Source organism: Amphiura filiformis, chromosome 6 (genome assembly GCF_039555335.1).
Source record: "Amphiura filiformis chromosome 6, Afil_fr2py, whole genome shotgun sequence".
Classification (NCBI taxonomy): Eukaryota; Metazoa; Echinodermata; class Ophiuroidea; order Amphilepidida; family Amphiuridae; genus Amphiura; species Amphiura filiformis.
Window position 1 is genome coordinate 22,441,927 of NC_092633.1, and position 25,566 is coordinate 22,467,492.

Sequence of the window (25,566 nt, forward strand, 5' to 3'; positions counted from 1 at the left end):
TTTTCAATGTTATAAAACGTTTTACACCCTTAATATACCCTTTATATAACCCGACATTTAAACGTTTTCTGACAACATTTTATAACCTTTTGCGAATGATGTCGAAAACGTTTTGTGTTTGGTGGGTACTAGCTCACATTACATTCGTAAGTCTAATGTATAAATACATACTAGCTCACATTACATTGTCTTTCTAATATAACAACCAATGTTCAATACGGAGGAATATTGATCGCTTCAATATTTGCGAGTTAAACAAAGCTACTACTGGTAGGCCTACTCCTTCTCTACAGATGTCATCTTATCTATCAAACATACATCTTTATTTATGAGGGTCTCTTTTTCAGTCAGGTGAATAGACTCATGATTCCTACAATCATGGAATTAAGTCTTGGAACAGTTTAGGACAATGTACAAAAATCCGATACCCCCTTCCCCCTTAACAATGTTGATCGGGGTTGTATCATCAGGCTCCGCGGCAATATTGATTGGTGAGGGAAGGGGAGGGATATAGCTTCTAGGGCGGTTGAAGCTACACATAGAACATTTGAAAAACGTCCATCAAAATTTAGGTGACTGGGGACTAGCTCGAGATACTCTAGCTAAAATACAGGTTTACATTTACTATCTTACATTATCTTTGAAAAGAGCGGTATGATGAATGCAACCTGCTTGTAGTGATGGGCGATAAAGTCAAAATTGTATTCATCTATTGTTATGGTACATTGTAGTTAATCCGATTTACGTCACTTCTACAGTGAATAGGCCCTACAGCTGTTATGGGTAGAAAAAGTTATGATGAACATGATTAAAGAAAGAGAAAGGCATGCATGAGGACATGCAGGAAGGAGTGAAATCATTGAGGGAAATACAGAGGTAAAAAAAGAGGCTACGGCGGGAAGAAGTGGTATATAGAATCATCGAGTACTCGATGGTGGAATAGATGTAATACTAGAAACTGATGTTGCTGCTATGGTGACCAAGTTTACATACCGGTATGTACCAGGAAGGTGTAACAAAGAGAATATTGACCAATTAATCAGCATACGGATTCATTTTGATTATTAATCTATACTATGTTTACACTTTTGGCTGCCAGTTAAACATCATTAAAATGTAATTAAACGAATTCAGTCATTGTTATCACGAAGACCGGACTGGATGTTATTTCAATAACCTTTAGTGAGATCACATTATCAAGGCAATGGCACGGATGGTTTTAAAGGTAAGATATCATACTTCTTTTCAAACAAGTTAAAGCCACAATGTACGATCTTATAATATGAAATTGTTTTTTTTTGTTGCATATTTGTAATGTTTACACATGTCCCAACTTGCACCTAAATGGAATCGGCCAAATTGGTTGTCTTTGTAGGTCAACAGAGAATTTCGACATATTATCATAATTTAACAATTATGATAATATGTCCTCCCATAGAACTGCGTGTTAAATGGCCAAAATAACCAATGGGGTTTCTTTCACTTTACCTTGTTATTTCAACCTAAAATGGACAGCAACCCTTCTCGTCAGTTATTACTAATATCATTTCAACATTTTGAATAAAGAATAACAAAATCAAAATTTGACGGAAATCGTACATCAAGGTTTTAAGTCCTGGAGTCATCTGTTCATCAGTGTGACCAATCCAAATGTGCAGTTTGCACCGTACAGGAATATTTGGTAAAATAAATATTACATAAGAAATGCCTGTTTATAGCCAGTTAATTTAGCGTGAAAACAGGTTTCATCAATCCTATCTTCGATGATCGGCTTACACTGGGGTAGTGCAAGATAAGCGGGGTACAAGAATCTCATTATAGCAAGGTGCTAATAGTTTTAAACCTAATTCGATATGAGGAGCTTTCATCGGTAGATAGCAAGTATATAATCTATAATGTAATGAAATATCGTCGGTAAATAGCAAGATACACATAATTTGCTTTCAGCTATCATCAGTAGATAGCAAAATGAGCCATCTTCATTAGATAGCAAAATTAATTTGAATTTGATATGAATTATCTTTAGGTGATAGCTAAACTAAATTCAATATGAGCTATCTTCAGTAGATAGCAAAATTCAATTCAATATGAGCTACTGAGCTATTGTCAGTAGATAGCAAAATTAAACTTAATTCTACATGAGCTATCTTCAGTAGATAGCAAAATTATACTTAATTCGATATGAGCTATCTTCAGTAGATAGCAAAATTAAACTTAATTCAATATGAGCTATCTTCAGTAGATAGCAAAATTAAACTTAATTCGATCTATCTTCAGTAAGTAACAAGATAAACATAATTTGTTTTCAGCTATCTTCAGTAGACAGCTAAATTAAACTTAATTCAATATGAGCTATCTTCAGTAGATAGCTAAATCAAACTTAAATCGATATGAACTATCTTCAGTAGATAGTTAAATTGAACTTAATTCAATATGAGCTATTGAGTTACCTTTAGTAGATAGCTAAATTAAACTTAATTCGATATGTGCTATCCTCAGTAGATAGCAAAATTAAACTTAATTCAATATGAGATATCTTCAGTAGATAGCTAAATTAAACTTAATTCAATATGCATGAGCTATCTTCAGTAGGTAGCAAAAGCAAAATTAAACTTTAATTCATTAGAATTAATGATATGAGCTATCTTCAGTAGATAGCAACATTAAATTCAATATGAGCTATTGAGCTATCTTCAGTAGATACCTACTTAATTCAATTTAATTGATTAAACTTAATTCGATATGAGCTATCTTCAGTAGATAGCTAAATTAAATTGAATTTGATATGAGCTATCTTCAGTAGATAGCAAAATTAAATTGAATTTGATATGAATTATCTTCAGGTGATAGCTAACACTAAATTCGATATGAGCTATCTTCAGTAGATAGCAAAATTAAATTCAATATGAGCTATTGAGCTATCTTCAGTAGATACCTACTTAATTCAATTTAATTGATTAAACTTAATTCGATATGAGCTATATTCAGTAGATAGCTAAATCCAACTTAAATTGATATGAACTATCTTCAGGAGATTGCAAAATTAAACTTAATTCGATATGAACTATCTTCAGTAGATCGCAAAATTAAACTTAATTCGATATGAGCTATCTTCAGTAGATAGCAAAATGAAACTTAATTCAATATGAGCTATCTTCAGTAGATAGCTAAATTAAACTTAATTCGATATGAGCTCTCTTCAGTAGGTAGCTAAATCAAACTTAAATTGATATGAACTATCTTCAGGAGATTGCAAAATTAAACTTAATTCGATATGAACTATCTTCAGTAGATCGCAAAATTAAACTTAATTCGATATGAGCTATCTTCAGTAGATAGCAAAATTAAACTTAATTCAATATGAGCTATCTTCAGTAGATAGCTAAATTAAACTTAATTCGATATGAGCTATCTTCAGTAGATAGCAAATTAAACTAAATTCGATATAAGCTCTCTTCAGTAGATAGCTGAATTAAACTTAATTCAGTATGAGCTATTGAGCTCTCTTCAGTAGATAGCTATATTAAACTTAATTCAATATGAGCTATTGAGCTCTCTTCAGTAGAAATCTAAATTAAACTCAAAACGGCGATATGAGCTATCATCAGTAGATAGCAAAATTAAATTTAATTCGATGAGCTATCTTCAGTAGACAGCTAAATCAAACTTAATTCGAGTTAATCTTAATCTCTGTTCAAATAACACCGAACTACCATTATCATAACCAATTGGTGAAACATTTTTGCATATTGTATTTTTTTACGTTGGACAAATTATAACCAACACTTGATAAATAGTCGTCTATTGGTTTTGCCCAATTGTTTTATATTTTTTGCAGACGTACGTATTATTTGTCGCATATACGTTCCTCTTGTTAATTGAAGAGATTACGTGTCTTGGAGGCTCGGCGGCTCAGTACGGTTAGTACATTAGAGAGCTTGCGATTTCCACACGTTCGTTTCAAATGCCCGTGCATTTATTCAAGATCCCGTCACATGAGAGTGATTTTGAATAAATGCACGGGCGTTTGAAACGTACGTTTGGAAATCGCAAGTAGTTGAAAGTTAACATAATAGAGAGCCATGCGATTTCAAAAGTACGTATATCATAATGTTGTGAATCTATTCAAACCACTCTCATGTGAGGGGATTTTGAAAGATGCACGGGCGTATGATACGTACGTTTGAAATCGTAAGCTCTCTAACATGTCTAATAAATACGGCATGTTTTGAAAAGAAATATACACCTAAATTAATAGTATAAAATATCTGTGAATTTGAGATTACAATCGACCTAGACTCAACTTTTTTGAGTCACAATATCATATCTGGGAAAACATAAAAGCTCTTTATTTAGTCTTTTTATGTTTGTCCTCTGTCCTGAAATCGTACATAAGATACACTTTCGAAGAATTATGTGATTAAAACCTGCATATTGTTTTGCTCATAGATTTTGATGGTTCAGGGGCAAGTTATTTTGCTGGTGAGAAAAGAAAAAAGACAGTGGCAAAAGCTTCGGGTCTGTGCCCAAAACACACATTTGTAATATTACCATGATAACATTAGAAATACAACTTTGGGGCTTCTTTTACGTGTATACATTTTTGTTTATTTTTTTGTTTTGGGTAAATATGAATAGCTGTGAAGTTGACATCAATTGCTTTAATTTTCAAAGTAAATTTTGGTATATGGGTGGGTGATTCTTTTTTATTTTCTTATTTTCTGATATTTTTCGGACAAAGTTTATAGCCCAATTACCCGCCCATCCACAATTGTCGACCCAAAATATGGATAGATAAAAATTGTGCCAATTTATTTCAAATTTGCCGAACATTTTCACCCAAAATAATGTTATTTTCATGATTTGTTTGTTTTGACTGGGGATATTAAGAGCGAATTTTGGTATATGGGTCCACGGGTGATTCTTTTTTTTTTTTTTTTCATATTTTCCGGACACAGTTTACAGCCCAATTTCCCGCCCATCCACAATTGTCGACCCAAAATACGGGAAGATAAAAACAATGTGCCAATTTATTTCAAATTTGCCGCACATTTTCACCCAAAATAATGTTATTTTCATGATTTGTTTGTTTTGACTGGGGGATATTAGGAGAGTGGCGCGGGAAACGGTCCGTTACTTGCCAAGACCCTCTCGGCGTAGAGGATAGTCGGATAAGTGACGGCCAAATGACGGCTTCCACCGAATGGGCTTCAACTGTGGAGCCAGTAATGCTCGTCTGAATCGCCCTGCACAGTCCGGCTGTGGATCGTGGTGCTCCAGATATAACAATGCCAACCAATGGATCCAGGCAGATCTGGGTGATTCAATCTCAGTGGCTGGTGTGCAGATTCAAGGAAGAGCAGACTATCCCCAATGGGTGACACAATTTAAAGTCCAATACAGTAATGACGGTAGCTCGTGGACGTTTGTTCAGCAAACCAACAGTGAGGGCGATATGGTGAGTTTTTATCTTTATGTACGCTTTAAAACTGGTTGCAGTATAATACACCCCTGTGGTAAATTTGTGACTATTCTTGCATTTTTCTCAAAAAATAATAACACGCTGGTAACAAAAGTTATATATATTATTGGGGCAAGGAATCCAATTACTACACTGAAATTTCAGTGACTCAAGACAAGCGGTTCAGTGTATATGACAGGAAACGAGAGGTACATCCTAGCGGTACCTTATTTCTTATCATAAATAACAAACCGCTTGATTTGGGTCACTGAAATTCCAGTGTAGCAATTGGATTCCTTGCCCTATAATATACATAACTTTGTTACCACTGTGTTATTAGTTTTGAGAAAAATACAAAATAGACACAAATTTATCGAGGGTGTAGTACTTATAAATATTAAAGCGAATACAAAACAGAAACAAATTACGACGTTTTTATATAATTTGAAAAGCATCCATCCAGCCTGGACAACTACTTGATAACACCATGTCACCATGTCACCACTGGTATTCCTATTGTTGATATTCAAATCCTTCTATTCCATATTACAGATATTTGATGGAAGCACCAATCAAAATACGGTTGTCACCAATCTTTTCCCTGCAGAAGTTACAGCGGCTTATATCAGAATAGTCCCTACCGCCTGGCACGGACACATCAGCATGCGTTTTGAACTCGTTGGTTGTGAAGGTAAATCATGTTGGTTTAGGTGCTCCGATTATGACGACAAGATGCCCAGTCGTTCGGACCAATGGGTCTATAGATGAATGATGTAATCAATGGTGTACCTATAAAATTATAAAAGCTTTAAATAAATTCAAATAGCACGTGCTGGATTAGGAATCAGAGCCTAACTATTTAATTAGCCTTTCTTCGTGTATTAAGGGGTTCTACACCTCAGTAAATTTGTGACTATTTTGCATTTGCAAAAATAGTCACAAAAATAGACATAAATTTATCAAGGGTGTAGTACCCCTTTTTAATACACGAAGAAAGGTTAATTAAATAAACTGAGTTTCAAAAAGAAACTTATATTTTTCACAAGGTCATATCTTGAAATCCTGTCCATCAAATTGAACCAAAATTACACACAGATTTACTTCAATACTCTACTCTTAACACATGTCAGTAACCAAGCAGTTATCCAACTGACACAACAGCAAAATGCACTGACATGGGACAGCTTCCTGGACCACATTCACAGCCCAGCCCTGTTTCATGAAAAAAGTGTACGAAAAGCAGAAAGCAGCACCGTTTTATCATCTGTGCAAGGATCTTGTGTGCATTCTCACAGATTTTTTGTCCTGGGTGCCAAATGTTGGGCTGTGAAAGTGAAGGAAGTCCAGGAAGCTGTCCCATGACAGCGCATTTTGCTGTTGTGTCAGTTGGACAACTGCTTGGTTACTGACATGTGTTTTGAGTAGAGTATTAAGGTAATCCTGTGTGTAATTTTGGTTCATTTTGATTGACAGTATTTTAAGATATGACCTTGTGATTCACAAGTTGTAAAAATTATAAGTTTCTTTTTGAGCTCAGTTTAGTTAGGCTCTGATTCCTAATCCAGCACGCGCTATTTGAATGTTTAGCAAACATTTTCTTCATACTAGACAACTGACATATGTAATAATTTTGGAGTATCAATAGTTAACAATATTTTAATACAGTAAAATGTAAAAAGACCAATATATTCCATCGACCAGGGAAGGTTTACGTGGCGGCATAACAACATTCTGAAACCCAACTGTCAGTATAATAGCCTTTTAGCCATTAGTTATCCATAGACCTTGCATTAGTAGCGTGGTCACATGACACCAGCTAAATGATCCTATAGTAATCAACTTTGGTCATAATCATCATTAGCCTTTTCGAGATATGGCGTGCACAATAGGAGGGCAGTCTTCAATATGGGTAAAAGCCGGCAAATTCAAAAGACATTACCCAATTCGTGCAGCGCCATCATATTATGTCCACCATATCTCGAAAAGGCTAATTGGTCGGCTGCGAAGCTATAGGCTAATGGCTAAGGGTCGTGCTGTCTGAACACAAATTTGCTCTACGTTTCTTTTTTTAATTACAGATGATGAAATGCCTACTATTACTGGCACGCCATCCGCAATAACCACCAACACGGATTCGAATTCCGCGACCGCTGCTGTGTCTTGGACAGATCCAACAGCTTCTGATAATTCTGGTGCTGTGACATTAACGTCAGACGGCACGAGCGGATCAAACTTTCCTATCGGCACTACCACAGTGACGTTCACTGCAACCGACCCTAGTGGCAATCAAGCGACCGATTCCTTCACTATAACAGTAACAGGTAAGTCTAAGAGCTAGGTTGAAGGGGGGGGGGGGGGTGTCATTATGTTTGCCCAGCCAACAACACATTCTTTTTGGAATCGGTGCATTTGTGCATTTTAAAACGCGGTTGATTTTGACCAAAGTTAGTCACTAAAACTTAGATCATTGGCCGGTACGGGTGTCACGTGAACAATTCGAGGTCAATGGATGAAAAATGGCTAAAGCTGCTGTGTCTTGGACAGATCCAACGCGCAACGGCCTCTGATAATTTTGGTGCTGTGACACTAACGTCAGACTATCGGCAGTAATACCGTGACATTCACTGCAACCGATCCTAGTGGCAATCAAGCGACTGATTCCTCAGGTAAGTCCGAGAGCTCGGTTGAAGAGGGCTGGTCAAATCTTTGCGCAGCCTACAACACTTTGCTTATCGAGCCGTTGAACTTATGTATAATACTAGCTAAGAAGATGGACGTCATCCATGTGGGAACTACATGCATGTTATCATCCGCCCCTTTTGAGCCCACACTGTCACTTTTCAAAGCAATTGTCTGCATTTGCTCCGGGCATTTGCTGTTGTTAATTTTGACTGGTGTCACGTGACCACCTTACCAATGCGAGGTCTATGGATGACCGTAATGGCTAGAAGGTTATAGGCTAATGGCTAAGGGTTGTGCTCTCTGAAAACAAAATAGCTTTACTTTTTTTAAACTGCAGATGCTATAATTTGTTATTTATCTTCAGGCAAAATGCATTTATTCACATAGAATATACAATATGAATATCACATAAACTTATTGCATAGTATTATTATATTTACACATATGTGATGCGATCAAGCAAAATCAGTCAGACGCCACGAGCGGAACAGTCGGAACTCGGAAATATTAAATTTTCAGTTTCTTAGTAAAAAGCATTTACAAAGCTGCATTTTGCAGAAAACCCCATTGAAATTGAACAACCAGTTCCAACGATATGAGCAACTAAAGAGTTTCCAAAAGAAAACAGAAGGAAATCTTTCCTTTGTTTGGGTATATCTCAAAATCAATATTTCCGAGTTCCAACTGATTTTGCTTGATCGCATCACATATATGAAAATTAAACAAGAAACTTAAGAGCCAAGAACAGACACGGAAGTCATCCAAGTAACTGTGGATCAGCGATCAACTAGCTAAAGTCATCGCGGATCAAATCCCTCTGCAGAGGAACAGAAGACAAGGATGACACCCGTATCTGAAGTTGCTAATGCAAATTTTACCAATACATAAAACATAATTGATATATTTTGAACGAGCCCTGATAATGTCATTATGATAATTAAATAAAACATTTTCGCAGGAAGCCTTGAAGGTCTCTCCAAGATTTTGTGTAATAACCCTGTTAGCAAATTCATCATCTTTATACAATGAAAAGTGCTCTGGATGATCAAAAGTATTACAAGAATTGCAGAAATTTGTATCTTCTTTTTCTATTTCACATTAGAAAACGTTTGCAGGATAAATGTTCTAAATAATTTTCCAATTAAGTGAAATAAGGCTGGGCTCTTTGGCACAACATGGGATTGAACCCCACGTAGATATTTTCTCAAAATTAAAATTGGAGAATCCCCTATACCAGTAGTTCATACAAATAGGTGGAACATAACTTTTATTTACCATGGCATGTGGGTTGAAGAGGGTCGGTCAACTTTTTGTGCAACCAACCAACGCTTCGCTCTTCAAAACGCGGTCGCAAGTTTGAAAAATAAAATAAAACTAAGAAACGAAACGAGGATAACAATTAAAGGTTTATTAGCGCGTCATTATGCATCATGTGTTTTAAATCTGTATAAAAATCTACCATATAGTGTTCATGATTCGTACTGTTAGTTCTGCGTTAAGTAAAACGCACATTTGCAATGATATAACATTAAAATATTCCAATACTTCAAAGCACAAAAAACATTTGTCAACTTTGAGGCTTCTTTTACGTGCATAACGTTTTTTGTTTATATTTTGTTTTGGGTAGATACGTGTAGCTGTGAAGATGGCATCAGTTACTTTTTTAAGGTCAATTTTGGTTTATGGGTGGGTGATTTAAACAAATTTCTCCTATTTTGCGGACAAAATTATAGCCCAATTTCCCGTCCAAGTATCCACAAATCTCGACAGTTGCCAGCAACATGTGAAGTTAAAACAATGTGCCAATTTATTTCAAATTGGACGAAATGTTTCAAAACCTTTTTTCACCCCAAATAATGTTATTTTCATGATTTGTTTGTTTTGACTGGGGAATACTGGGAGAGTGGCGTGAGAAACGGTCCGTTACTTGCCAAGATCCTCTCGGCATGGAAGATGGTCGGATAACTGACAGCCAAATTACAGCTTCCACCGTATTTGCTTCAGGCTATGGAGCCAGTAATGCTCGTGTGAATCGCCGGTGGAAGCTCTATAGTCCGAAGGTTCTTTATTCCGACGGTTCTTTAGTCCGAAGGTTCTTTAATCCGACGGTTCTTTATTACGAAGGTTCTTTATTCCGACGCTTCTTTATTTCGAAGGTTCTATAGTCCGAATTTTAAAAAAGGTTCCTTAATCCGAATATTAAAAGAGGTTCTTTAAAAAAAAATTTAAAAACGGTTCTCTAGTCCGAATATGAAAATAGGCTCTATAGTCCGAATTTTAAAAAGGGTTCTATAGTCCGAATATGAAAATAAGATCTATAGTCCGAATTTTAAAAAGGGTTCTATAGTCCGAAATTGCAAAACGGTTCTATAGTCCGAAACGGATACCGTGTTCTTTAGTCCGAATTGGTAAAAAGGTTCTATAGTCCGAATTTTTATAACATTAAATACTACATTTTGAATACAGAACAAACAAACAAAATGGGAAAGGGAGTTAAAAAATATCGAACGAAATCAAGAATGAAACAATGAACAAATGAATTAAAGAACAAACTAAACGACGAACAAAAAAGAAGAACGATTCGGAAAAAGGTATACGAAAAAAAGAAAAACAACGAAAGACAGAATGAAAACGAACAAAAAAAGGGACAAGCAATCCCAGGGCCAGCCGCCATCACTGCCAATTGCAGGCATGTTAACCGCCCGCATCCTTGATAAAAGCCAGCCAGGATATGTTACACCCCTTCAAATCGCAAGATAAAATCATACTATTCTGTAAACAAATTTGTTTTAGACAAAAGCCGCAGCATTTACATGCATCGCAGGATAGCGCTATTAAAACTAGAGCTCAAATACACCGTAGAGTGTTGAGTCTCTTACTAGTATATAATATTATAACGGAATGAATAACAGATAAAAATGATGAAAATACCATCAGAATAAAGATAAATGTCAATGTATGCTACGGAAAATATCCAGAAAAAAGCAACCATGTTGAACTTCATCGGATATGTATTTAACAATTGATGATTTGACACTGAAACAAATGATGAAAATAAAATTCGGACTATAGAACCCGTTTACCAATTCGGACTAAAGAACACGGTATCTGTTTCGGACTATAGAACCGTTTTGCAATTTCGGACTATAGAAGCTTTTTTAAAATTCGGACTATAGAGCCTATTTCCATATTCGGACTATAGAACCCTTTTTAAAATTCGGACTATAGAGCCTATTTTCATATTCGGACTAGAGAACCGTTTTAAAATTCGGATTAAAGGACCTCTTTAATATTCGGATTAGGGAACCTTTTTAAAATTCGGACTATAGAACCTTCGAAATAAAGAAGCGTCGGAATAAAGAACTCTTTTTTTTTTTTCGGACTAAAGAACCTCTTTTAAAATTCGGACTAGCGAATGCTATGAACACATGTTCGGACTAGCGAACCTTCGGACTAAAGAACCTTCGGATTATAGAAGCGTCGGATTATAGAGCAGTCCCCGAATCGCCCTGCGCAGTCCGGCACTACTGGAGCGTGGAGTGCCAAATATAACAATGCCAACCAATGGGTCCAGGCAGATCTGGGTGAGACAATGTCGGTTACTGGTGTGGAGATCCAAGGAAGAGCAGATCATTATGGCCAATGGGTGACACAATATAAAGTTCAATATAGTAATGACGGTAGCTCGTGGACGTATGTTCAGCAAACCAACAATGAGGCCGATATGGTGAGCTTTTGTTTTCAATCTTCATCTACATTTAAAAACTGCGTGTTTTGTGTCGTGTTCTTCTTAGATATTAAAGTGAATACAAAACAGAAATAAAATGACTACGTTTATAAAAAAAACCTGAGGTATTGACGGTGCCAAGAAAAGCACCCATCTAACTTAGACAACTACATGATAACACTATTAGCCTTTTAGAGGTATGGCGGACACAATAGGATGGCGCTACACGGAATGTGTAAAGGCTTTGGAATTTGGCGGGTTTTACCCATATTGAATACTGCCCTCCTATTGTGTAGCCTAAGCCATGCTTCGAAAAGGCTAATGTCACTACTGATATTCTTAGTTATCTATTTAACATGTTCAGGAGGAGTTTTACGTGATAAAGACATGAACGAGCAGGAGCATTTTCTTCTTTTTGATATTCAAATCCTTTTATTCTATATTACAGATATTTGTTGGAAACACCGATCAACATACGGTTGTCACCAATCTTTTCCCTGCAGAAGTTACGGCAGCTTATATCAGAATAGTCCCTACCGCCTGGAGCACTCACATCAGCATGCGTTTTGAAGTCCTTGGTTGTGAAGGTATAAAGGATGTTGTTCTAGCTACCTGCAATCTTTGGCGGCGGTGCTGTGGGTGAGGGGGGGGGGGGGGGGACGTGTTCCCTAAATGTTGCCATGGGGAAACATCCCCAACAACATCCTAATAGGAGAAACAATAAAACAATAATTGTCCCGTACATCTTCTTTTTGAGCCTGAAAATGGGTAAAATTGCACAATTGTGCGCGCAAATGTCCCTGTACCATCGGTCAAAATATGTTCGCCATCGCTAAATTCTAATGCTTCTGCCGTCCCTGCTTCAAATTATGACAACAAAGACACCTAGCTACAGCAGTAGGTCAAGCTAAAGAAAGCGCTTGGACACGGTAGGAGAGTGTTGAACAACGCAACATGTCTTGGAGCGTACTTTGGCAGATGGATCTTCGCATCTCATTTTTGTGCAGGTCAACATATGATCTATTGCCAACACCGGCCAACCTTAGCGTCTGGTATGAGGACAAGACACACTACTGTTGTAATGACTGTGGAAGGAAAGGTACTTTGCAACATATTCTGAGTGCATGTACACCTGCTCTTGCTGATAATAGAGGCAATCCAGCTGCAAGTTGATCGAAATAATATTTCTCAAGCTCCAACCAACATAAAGCGCTACATATCATTTGTGAAGGAGGGCTCTAAGTCCAGGTCATAGAGTTTCAATTCACGAATTCATTAGGGCTGGCCCAGATATAATGAAAGACAGAGATAAAAAGACTATTCCAAGTCGGCTGCAGTGATTTTGTTGCACACACTTTTCAGAAGTGGTTGCGAGATCTAGGCTTCACCAGAAGAGAGATTAACATGGTAGCATCAGATGCTGCACAGAGCTGGATGCTGCAGAATCATGATCGTCAGCTATCGTCGTGGGTGTGGTCCAAAGCATCCTCAGCCAGTTCAGACAGGTCAGCTGGCCATATCTTTTACTTTTGTTGGTGTATGCCAGCTGTTTAATGATGGATATCTTAGCCCTGATAAAAACGTCTACGTTCAACTGCAGTAACCCAGCATCCGTGCCTTCGATGGCGACTGCCACCCGCTCTGAAAAAAAGCTTGGCTCGAGTCTCAGTTCTATCCAAAACGCATTCATTATACACTGTGAATGATGTAATCTATGGTGTACCTATGGAACTATTATACTGAAAGCTGTAAGACCCGGGTTTAAGACCATTGACATTAGAGGCCACTACAAGGTTGCTCACATCTCACCTGTGTCCCTGCACGCGGTGAAATACATGAAATGCTAATGAAATAGTTAGGCTCTGATTCCTAATTTAGCACGTGCTATTTGAATGTTTAGCAAAAATGAGCAATCCGTATCATTTACGAAACAATTTTGTAGACATTCAAAATGTGATCTCGTTCAGGAAATCCTGAGCTCTTTTTTAGGATCCTGAGCTCTTTCGTCATGAAAGCCGAATATGGCGACCATTTGGTTTGGTGAATCTGGATCCTATGTTTTTCTTCATACTTATATCACTCAATCTGAAATGCAAGAAAATGTTAGTTTTGAAAAACTGAGAAACGCACAAAGAAGAAAAATAGTTGTTTTTTCATGCGTACAGTAAATCTATTGAGAGCTAATAACTGTGTATACTCTTGCTATGCTGGTTAAAATGCCCAACGGTACACTAATAATAGCTCTACCTATTTTTGTTTTTGGTAGGGGAACTTGTCCCGGAGGGTTTAACCAGCATTAGACCAACTAACATCACAATAATCAACCCCGGGCAGACAACTGACATATCCAATAATTTGGTATATCAATAGTTACAATTTTTTTAATACAGTAAAATGTAAAAAGACCAATATATTCCATCGACCAGGGAAGGTTTACGTGGTAGCATAAGAACATTCTGCAACACATTTGTTTAGCCTTTTAGCCATCCGTCATCCATAGACCTTGCATTGGTAGTATGGTCACATGACACCAGCCACCCAGCAAACACAAAACGTTTTCGACATCATTCGCAAAAGGATATAAAAGGTTGCCAGAAAAATGTCGGGTTACATGCCGGGGTTACATGAAGGGTATATAAAGGGTATAAAACGTTTTTATACCATCCAAAAGCATTTTGTTGATAACCTACTGCAAATAGTTTAACATAATGTTATTTAAGTGTTGACAAAATATTTGGCAAAACATATTTCCAAAAAATAGTTTACAATAACATTTTGAAAACATTTAAAAAATACTGTTGTAGTGTGTTTCTATACAGAACGTTTTAAAACGTTTTCATTACATTAGAACGTTTTTACCTAAACCAAAACCCCCAAAATAACTTGTTTCAAATGTTTTAAAAACATTTTTGTATTTGCTGGGCAATGATCCTATATAATTGAAGATCGAATTAAAAGACTAGTTTGCGTCTGACGTCAGGGCAAAGGTGCAAACTGACCTGCGCAGTACAGCATTTTTGGTCTGGTTGACAGGACGTCATACGCAAACTAGTCTTTTTAATAATTTTGGTCACAATCCTTATTGGTCGGCTGCGAAGCTATAGCCTTGGCTAATGGCTAAGGGTCGTGCTCTCCGAACACAAATTTGCTCTACGTTTCTTTTTTAATTACAGATGATGAAATGCCTACTATTACTGACACACCATCAGCAATAACCACAAACACGGATTCGAATTCCGCGACCGCTGCTGTGTCTTGGACAGATCCAACGGCTTCTGATAATTCTGGTGCTGTAACACTAACGTCAGACGCCACGAGCGGATCAAACTTTCCTATCGGCACCAACACCGTGACATTCACTGCAACCGACCCTAGTGGCAATCAAGCGACTGTTTCCTTCACTATAACAGTAACAGGTAAATCCGAGAGCTCGGTTGAAGGGGGTGGTTATTTTTTCAAGGTCAATTGATGACAAATGGCTAAAATTATAAGCTAATGGTTAAGGGTTGTGCTCACGAAACACGAAATAGCTTTACGTTTTTCTTTAATTGCAGATGCTGAAACGCCTACTATTACTGGCACACCATCCGCAATAACCACCGACACGGATTCGAATTCTGCGACCGCTGCTGTGTCTTGGATAGATCCAACGGCTTCTGATAATTCCGGTGCTGTGACACTAACGTCAGACGCCACGAGCGGATCAAACTTTCCTATCGGCACCAACACCGTGACGTTCACCGCAACCGACCCTAGTGGCAATCAAGCGACCGATTCCTTCACTATAACAGTAACAGGTAAGTCTAAGAGCTCGGTTGAAGTGGGCTGGTCAAATCTTCGCGCAGTCTTCAACACTTTGCTTATCGAGTCTCTGGACTTATGTTTAATATTAGCTGTGCAGATGGACGTCAGCCATGTGGGAGCTACATGCATGTTATCATTTGCCCCGTTTTGAACCCACACTGTCACTTTTTAAAGCTATTGTCTGCATTTGCTTTGGTTAATTTTGACCAAAGTTGATCACTATACGATCATTGGTTGGTGTAACGCCAACAACGCTTCGCTCTTCAAAACGCGGTCGCAAATTCGGAAGATAAAGTAAAACTAAGGAAACGAAGATGAAAAAGACTGAAATTTAAACAATTACGCAACAAGGTTTATTAACGTGTCATTATGAGCTATTATGCGTCATGAAACACTTTAAATCTATATAAAAACCTACCATATAGTATTCATCATGTTCATGATTCGTACTGTCAGTTCTGCGTAAAGTGAGTAAAACGCACCTTTGCAAATATTAACCATGTTTACATTTAAAATACTCCATCTCCAAAACACAAAGAGCTATTTTTCAACTTTGGGGCTTCTTTTACGTGTATAACGTGATTTTTTAGTAGATACGTGTAGCTGTGAAGATGGGAACAGTTACTTTATTTTTCAAGGTCAATTTTGATTTATGAGTGGGTGATTTTTAGACAGTTGCCAAAAATATGTTAAGTTAAAAACAATGTGCCAATTTATTTCAAATTTGACGAAATGTTTCAAAACATTTTCACCCAAAGTAATAGTATTTTCATGATTTGTTGTTTTTGACTGGGGAATACTGGGAGAGTGGCGCGGAAACGATCCGTTACTTGCCAAGATCCTCTCGGCGTAGAGGATGGTGGGATAAGTGACAGCCAAATCACGGCTTCCTCCGTATGGAATTCCAACCATGGAGCCAGTAATGCTCGTCTGAACCGCCCTGCTCAGTCCGGCACTTCTGGATCTTGGAGTGCCAGATATAACAATGCCAACCAATGGATCCAGGCAGATCTGGGTGAGACAATGTCGGTTACTGGTGTGCAGATCCAAGGAAGAGCAGATTCTGGCCAATGGGTGACATATTTTAAAGTGCAATACAGTAATGACGGTAGCTCGTGGACGTATGTTCAGCAAACCAACAATGAGGCCGATATGGTGAGCTTTTGTTTTCAATCTTCATCTACATTTAAAAACTGCGTGTTTTGTGTCGTGTTCTTCTTAGATATTAACATTAAAGTGAATACAAAACAGAAATAAAATGACTACGTTTTTATATTGAGGTATTGACGGTGGCAAGAATAGCACACATCTAACTTAGACAACTTCATGGATAACACTGTCACTTCTGGTTTTCTTAGTTATCTATTCAACATGTTCAGGAGTTTTACGCGATAAAGACATGAACGAGCAAGAGCATTTTCTTCTTTTTGATATTCAAATCCTTCTATTCCATATTACAGATATTTGATGGAAGCACCAATCAACACACGGTTGTCACCAATCTTTTCCCTGCAGAAGTTACAGCAGCTTATATCAGAATAGTCCCTACCGCCTGGCGCAGTCACATCAGCATGCGTTTTGAAATCCTTGGTTGTCAAGGTATAAAGTATGTTCTAGCTACTTCCAATCATTGACGGTGGACATGGTGACGTGTTTCCTAAATTTTGCCGTGGGGTAACGTCCCCCAATAAATCGTAATAGGAGAAACAATAAAACAATAATTGCCCCGTGCACCTTCCTTTTCAGCCTGAAAAACACAGTCTCGTGCATCTTCCTTTTCAGCCTGAAAAAACGCCCAAAACGGGTAAAATTGCACAATTGTGCGCGCAAATGTCCCTGTATCATCGGTCAAAATATGTTCGCCATCGCTAAATTTTAATGCTTCCGCCGCCACTGCCTCCAATTACGACAACAAGATGGATCAGTCGTCACAGACTGATGGGTTTAGAATCTAGATTAAAGGATTTTGTGGTTATTCAGAGTGCACACCGATAGGAATCCTTCCGGGTAATAATTATTATTATAATCGATGTTTCAAAAATCGCCGGTGTCCCTTCTTCTATATGTAAATGAAATTTTAAAATCAAAGGGCAGTCGGATCTCAGGTTGAGTGATGAGCATCCAATGTCTAGTCTCTGCGTCAATATCTGCCTTGTATTCCATTTGGTATGTAATAGAGCAGGCACTCATCAAATGACGTGGTTGGCTGCGGTTGGATGTCTGCTGCAATGCTCCACATTTATAAGTTTGGCTCTGAGAGAGCCATTTGCACATATTGGCATTGAAACTCCATTGCGTACTATGTAGCGGTGTAATGGAGAGATGATGTTGACTATCACTAACTGTGACCACATGGTGGCTATCCAGTGCGCTTTTGTCTCATTTGCATGGATGGATGTTGGAAGGCGGTTGACTGCATGTCAAGTTTTACGGCCTGGAATGGGTTCAATCCAGCATTCGGGTCGCTTCTTATCTTGTTCTTATCGTTTCGCATAGTAGCATCTGTGTGTTCTTCTCATCCCAACATGGACGTTTTGCACATTCCCTCTGATAACCACAGGGAATGGGTTTCTTGGCTGCACTGATTAGTATATAACTGTTAGCCTGAAAGACTGGACGTGTCCAGAATGGTACTTATAGTGGAGGTAATTTCAAAGCAGGTATATTGCTGACTTTTTGGATTTTTCTCCAGTCGGCTCTTCTGAAATTCCATTGTTTAAATGGTTAACTTGATGTTTGGGCAGCCAGCGATGTTGAGGGGAAGAATGATGGTCTGTGTTGGGACCATTATACGGGAACTCGTCCAGCACCCGGCCTACGGAGGATTGACGGTTATGGCAAAGGCCAGGGGTGGGGCTTTATGCAGAATATTTGCGGGTATTACAGACTCGGGTCTGAATGTATACTATGATCACCTCGTAATTGGCGAGAATTATTCTGTTTTTGTTACTGCGCGCATTAATAAAGTCCCTGCAGTAAATTCACAAAAGTGCGCACCAGTCAAGCAATACACATGGCGCCCTTCGAGTCCTACTCGTCGGACTAGAGTATATAGATCGTCTTCGGCCCTACTGATGTTTTACAACGTTACAGACCGCCACTATTGGCCAAAGACCAGTATAGTTCTCGTAGCAGATTGTACCTGTGTTCCAGTGGATTTAATGGGTGTCATCGAGCTTAATGGAAGTTGTTTAGCTCCTGTGCGTCACCTAGAAGTATAAGGTCAATGACAGATGCACGTTCTTTAAGGCCGTTACCATCTCTGTTGCATCCTAAGTAAACTATTTGTGTGGTGGCATTGAAATCGCCTGCATCACAGTTACTGCATGTACAGGGAGGAGCGAACACTGGTAAAAATGTTGTAACCAGGCGCCCTGGGGTGCTTGTACACGTTAATGATGATGGTGGTATCTTAAACCTTCCCATCCAGTCATTCCAGCTCTGAGTCTTTTGCAGACTGCCCTTCAATAGACCAATTCATGTCATATCTTATGAAAAGTGGCTATGCTATGCTTTATATTTGGCGCGAGAACAACTAACGGGAAGTCAAGTATTGCATGTTTCTCAGCTGTGTTGCAGTTAGGTCAGGGAGAAAGGGGACAGCCAACTTGGCAGTTGAGGTGACAGAGTCAAGACTGAAGCACAATGAGATGGTTGGTGCTACCCAGCTAGGCCGTTAAGGGCTTGGTTTATCTACGCACAAAATGGTGGGATCGGGGGTGGGATAAGAGATAAGAGAGGCAGAAGAGAAGAAGAGATTCGCTACAGCAGTAGGTCAAACTAAAGAAGGCGCTTGGACACGGTGGGAGAGTGTCTTGGAGCGTACTTTGACAGATGGAACCTCTCCGCATCTCATTTCTGTGCAGGTCAACATACAATCTATTACCAACACCAGCCAACCTTTAACGTTCAGGAGGGTTTTTCCAGCATTTGACCAACTAACATCACAATAATCAACCTCGGGCAAGACAACGGACATATATGCAAATATTTTGGATTTTTGATATGTAACAATTAAAAATTTCCTTATGTAGTAATACAGTAAAAAAGACCAATATATACCCTTTATCAGGGAAGGTTTACGTGGCTGCATAAGAACATTCTACAACACAACTGTCAGTATAGCCTTTTAGCCATTAGTCATCCCTAGACCTTGCATAATGACACCAGCCAATAATCATACAGTGACCAACTTTGGTCATAATCATCATTAGTCAGCTGCGGTCAGTATAAGCTATGGCCAAAGGTGGTGCTCTCTGAACATGCTGAACACAAATTAACTCTACTTTTTCTTTAATTACAGATACTGAAATACCTACTATTACTGACACACCATCCGCAATAACCACCAACACGGATTCGAATTCTGCGACCGCTGCTGTGTCTTGGACAGATCCAACGGCTTCTGATAATTCTGGTACTGTGACACTAACGTCAGATGCCACTAGCGGATCAAACTTTCCTATCGGCACCAACACCGTGACGTTCACTGCAACCGACCCTAGCGGCAATCAAGCGACCGTTTCCTTCACTATAACAGTATCAGGTATGTCTGGGAGATCGGTTGAAGAGGGTTGGTCAACTTTCTACGCAGCCACAACACTTTGCTCTTGGAATCGGTGCATTTGTATTATTTTAATCGCCGTTGATTTTGACCAAAGTTGTTACTATAGAATTGTTGGTTGATATCACGTGACCAATTCGAGGTCAATGGATTACTAATGGCTACAAATTATACAGGCCAATGGCTAACTATAACAGTATCAGGTAGGTCCAAGAGGGTTGGTCAACTTTCTGCACAGCCACAACGATATGTTCTTGGAATCGGTGCATTGGTATATTTTAAAACACCGTTGAATAATAACTAAAAGGCTATGGCTATGTATGGGTCGTGCTCACTGAACACAAATTAGCTTCTTTTTTCTTTACCTACAGATGCTGAAATGCCTACTATTACTGGTACACCAACCGCAATATACAGTAACACGGATTCGAATTCCGCAACTGCTGCTGTGTCTTGGATAGATCCAACAGCTTCTGATAATTCTGGTGATGTGACACTAACGTCAGACGCCACGAATGGATCGAACTTTCCTATCGGCACCAAAACCGTGACATTCAATGCAACCGACCCTAGTGGCAATCAAGCGACCGATTCCTTTACTATAACAGTAACAGGTAAGTCCGAGAGCTCATCGCTTTACTTTTAGAATCGGTGCATTTGTGTATTTTAAAACGCGGTCGGTTTTGACTAGAGTTGGCTACTACAGGATCAGTTGCTGGTGTCACATGACCAATGCGAGGTCAATAGATGACTAATGGTAAAAATTCTTTGCAATTACAACGCTTTGCCTATGGAATCGGTGCATTTGCATATTTTAAACCGCCGTTGATTTTGACCAGAGTTGGTCACTATAGGATCATTGGCTGGTATCACGGTGACCAATATGAGGTTTTTAGATGAATAATAGCTAAAAGGCTATGAGGCTAATGGCTGTGTATGGGTCGTGCTCTCTGAACACATATTAGCTCTACTTTTTTCTTTACCTACAGATGCTGAAATACCTACTATTACTGGTACACCAACCGCAATATACAGTAACACGGATGCGAATTCCGCAACCGCTGCTGTGTCTTGGATAGATCCAACAGCTTCAGATAATTCTGGTGACGCTTTGCCTTTGGAATCGGCGCATTTGCATATTTTAAACCGCCGTTGATTTTGACCAGTTGGTCACTATAGAATCATGGGCTGGTATCACGTGACCAATGTGAGGTTTTTAGATGAATAATAGCTTAAAGGCTGCTGTGTCTTGGATAGATCCAACAGCTTCTGATAATTCTGGTGATGTGACACTAACGGCTATGTATGGGTCGTGCTCTCTGAACACATATTAGCTCTACTTTTTTCTTTACCTACAGATGCTGAAATGCCTACTATTACTGGTACACCAACCGCAATATACAGTGACACGGATTCGAATTCCGCAACCGCTGCTGTGTCTTGGATAGATCCAACAGCTTCTGATAATTCTGGTGATGTGACACTAACGTCAGACGCCACGAGCGGATCAAACTTTCCGATCGGCACCAACACCGTGACATTCAATGCAACCGACCCTAGTGGCAATCAAGCGACCGATTCTTTCACTATAATAGTATCAGGTAGGTCCGATAACTCGGTTGAAGAGGGTTTGTCGACTTTTTTCGCAGTCACAACGCTTTGCCTTTGGAATCGGCGCATTTGCATATTTTAAACCGCCGTTGATTTTGACCAAAGTTGGTCACTATAGGATCATTGGCTGGTATCACGTGACCAGTGTGAGGTTTTTAGATGAATACTAGCTAAAGGTCTATAGGCTAATGGCTATGTATGGGTCGTCCTCTCTGAACACAAATTAGCTCTAGTTATTTCTTTACCTACAGATGCTGAAATGCCTACTATTACTGGTACACCAACCGCAATATACAGTAACACGGATGCGAATTCCGCAACCGCTGCTGTGTCTTGGATAGATCCAACAGCTTCAGATAATTCTGGTGATGTGACACTAACGTCAGATGCCACGAGCGGATCAAACTTTCCTATCGGCACCAACACTGTGACATTCAATGCAACCGACCCTAGTGGCAATCAAGCGACCGATTCCTTCACTATAATAGTAACAGGTAAGTCCGCGAGCTCGGTTGAAGAGGGTTTGTCGACTTTCTTCGCAGTCACAACGCTTTGCCTTTGGAATCGGCGCATTTGCATATTTTAAACCGCCGTTGATTTTGACCAGTTGGTCACTATAGAATCATGGGCTGGTATCACGTGACCAATGTGAGGTTTTTAGATGAATAATAGCTTAAAGGCTGCTGTGTCTTGGATAGATCCAACAGCTTCTAATAATTCTGGTGATGTGACACTAACGGCTATGTATGGGTCGTGCTCTCTGAACACATATTAGCTCTACTTTTTTTCTTTACCTACAGATGCTGAAATGCCTACTATTACTGGTACACCAACCGCAATATACAGTAACACGGATTCGAATTCCGCAACCGCTGCTGTGTCTTGGATAGATCCAACAGCTTCTGATAATTCTGGTGATGTGACACTAACGTCAGACGCCACGAGCGGATCAAACTTTCCGATCGGCACCAACACCGTGACATTCAATGCAACCGACCCTAGTGGCAATCAAGCGACCGATTCTTTCACTATAATAGTATCAGGTAGGTCCGATAGCTCGGTTGAAGAGGGTTTGTCGACTTTTTTCGCAGTCACAACGCTTTGCCTTTGGAATCGGCGCATTTGCATATTTTAAACCGCCGTTGATTTTGACCAAAGTTGGTCACTATAGGATCATTGGCTGGTATCACGTGACCAGTGTGAGGTTTTTAGATGAATACTAGCTAAATGTCTATAGGCTAATGGCTATGTATGGGTCGTCCTCTCTGAACACAAATTAGCTCTAGTTATTTCTTTACCTACAGATGCTGAAATGCCTACTATTACTGGTACACCAACCGCAATATACAGTAACACGGATGCGAATTCCGCAACCGCTGCTGTGTCTTGGATAGATCCAACAGCTTCAGATAATTCTGGTGATGTGACACTAACGTCAGATGCCACGAGCGGATCAAACTTTCCTATCGGCACCAACACCGTGACATTCAATGCAACCGACCCTAGTGGCAATCAAGCGACCGATTCCTTCACTATAACAGTAACAGGTAAGTCCGAGAGCTCATCGCTTTACTTTTAGAATCGGTGCATTTGTGTATTTTAAAACGCGGTCGGTTTTGACTAGAGTTGGCTGCTACAGGATCAGTTGCTGGTGTCACATGACCAATGCGAGGTCAATAGATGACTAATGGCAAAAATTCTTCGCAATCACAACGCTTTGCCTATGGAATCGGTGCATTTGCATATTTTAAACCGCCGTTGATTTTGACCAGAGTTGGTCACTATAGGATCATTGGCTGGTATCACGGTGACCAATATGAGGTTTTTAGATGAATAATAGCTAAAAGGCTATGAGGCTAATGGCTATGTATGGGTCGAGCTCTCTGAACACAAATTAGCTTTTCTTTTTCCTTTACCTACAGATGCTGAAATACCTACTATTACTGGTACACCAACCGCAATATACAGTAACACGGATTCGAATTCCGCAACCGCTGCTGTGTCTTGGGTAGATCCATCAGCTTCTGATAATTCTGGTCATGTGACACTAACGTCAGATGCCACGAGCGGATCAAACTTTCCTATCGGCACCAACACCGTGACATTCAATGCAACCGACCCTAGTGGCAATCAAGCGACCGATTCCTTCACTATAATAGTAACAGGTAAGTCCGAGAGTTCATTGCTTTACTCTTAGAATCGGTGCATATTTTGTGTATTTTAAAAATGCGAGGTCAATGGATGACTAATGGCTAATGGCTAATTGTTGTGTTCACGAAACACGAAATAGCTCTACGTTTACCAGTGTACTTCGATTATATATATAAATGCGCTTTTATAAATGCGCACGTGACCACCTCTGCGCTGCCATAACAGCTTATAGATAGTAAGCCTCGAAGTGGTCTTTCTATACATTTGAATGCAAAGTCGGAACAACATGAGACTGCATGATGTGCAGCAAAATTGTTTATTTTGTTCAACTTTGTGATTATATCGTAAACGTTTCCGTCCTTGAATATTTTTTCCGTCGTCAAATATTTTCAAAATTTTGTTTTTGATTCAGAATTCAGAATTGCAAAATGTGTAATAATTTTGCAATTCAATTAATACTTAAATTTGATGATATTTATCTACAGAGTTCCTATCCCTTTCTATATAGTGGTCAACGCATGAGGATTTGGTCACGCTCTGGTCTTGGTATGTCGTGCCCATGGGTCACGTGCACATTTATAAAAGCGCATTTATAGATATAACCGAAGTACACTGTTTACAGATGCTAAAATACCTACTATTGCTGGCACATCATCCGCAATCAGCAATCCGCAACTATTCACGGATGCGAATTCCGCGGCATTACATTACATACCAAGGGCCCTTTTGAGGATAAAAATTTACCAAAATGTACGATTACATTAAAACATAACATGTCATTTTGACAAGGTAACCATCTCGTTGTTGACCCGTTGATATTGCAGATAATGAAGACCCCACTTTCGACGGCACAGTGAGCAATATTACAGCAAACACTGACATGAACCAGTCCTATGCTATTGTGACATGGAGTGAACCCACTGCGTCAGACAACTCTGGTTCAGTGACTTTGACAACGGATTATAATCCTGGTGATGAATTCTCTATCGGTAACACCTATGTGACATATACAGCAACTGATCCGTCTGGTAACTCTGCGGCATTGAGCTTCACCGTTACAGTTAATGGTAAGGTTTTTTTTGATGATGATGATATAAATAATGAGGATGGTAATGATGATGATAATATGAATGTTGATGATAAAATTCATTACATTGCAATCCAATACATTATACATTTATAACGTCACTTTACAATAAGACATTGAATCATACTTGGTACTTGGTAGTGTAACACTGCATTACATTACTTAACATTACATTACATACCTAGGACCATTTTGAGGATACAAATTTACCAAAATGTACGATTACATTAAAACAAAAAATGTCATTTTGACAAGGTAACCATCTTGTTTGCCGATCTGTTGATATTGCAGACAATGAAGCTCCCATTTTCGATGGCACAGTAAGCAATATTACAGCAAACACTGACATGAATCAGTCCTATGCTATTGTGACATGGAGTGAACCCACCGCGTCAGATAACTCTGGTTCAGTGACTTTGACATCGGATCATAATCCTGGCGATGAATTCTCTATCGGTAACACCTATGTTACATATACA

At 39.0% G+C, this 25,566-nt stretch overlaps 3 protein-coding genes across 3 annotated transcripts; all 3 read left to right on the forward strand.

Annotated features, from left to right (window-relative positions):
- The first annotated feature begins 5,203 nt into the window (after window positions 1–5,203).
- Window positions 5,204–13,043, forward strand: LOC140154412 (lactadherin-like). Its single transcript, XM_072176980.1, has 6 exons — window positions 5,204–5,458; window positions 6,014–6,152; window positions 7,540–7,782; window positions 11,722–11,870; window positions 12,319–12,509; window positions 12,878–13,043. Exons 1-6 carry the CDS (start codon window positions 5,204–5,206, stop codon window positions 13,041–13,043), a joined length of 1,143 nt encoding a protein of 380 aa, XP_072033081.1.
- A 231-nt stretch (window positions 13,044–13,274) lies between these two features.
- On the forward strand, window positions 13,275–20,360 carry LOC140154414 (hyalin-like). Its single transcript, XM_072176981.1, has 6 exons — window positions 13,275–13,401; window positions 15,044–15,286; window positions 15,425–15,667; window positions 16,684–16,829; window positions 17,135–17,273; window positions 19,978–20,360. Exons 1-6 carry the CDS (start codon window positions 13,275–13,277, stop codon window positions 20,358–20,360), a joined length of 1,281 nt encoding a protein of 426 aa, XP_072033082.1.
- A 1,244-nt stretch (window positions 20,361–21,604) lies between these two features.
- LOC140154415 (hyalin-like) lies at window positions 21,605–25,283 on the forward strand. The gene is made up of 7 exons (XM_072176982.1): window positions 21,605–21,839; window positions 22,101–22,343; window positions 22,650–22,892; window positions 23,154–23,396; window positions 23,772–24,014; window positions 24,825–25,067; window positions 25,273–25,283. Exons 1-7 carry the CDS (start codon window positions 21,605–21,607, stop codon window positions 25,281–25,283), a joined length of 1,461 nt encoding a protein of 486 aa, XP_072033083.1.
- Window positions 25,284–25,566: the final 283 nt, after the last annotated feature.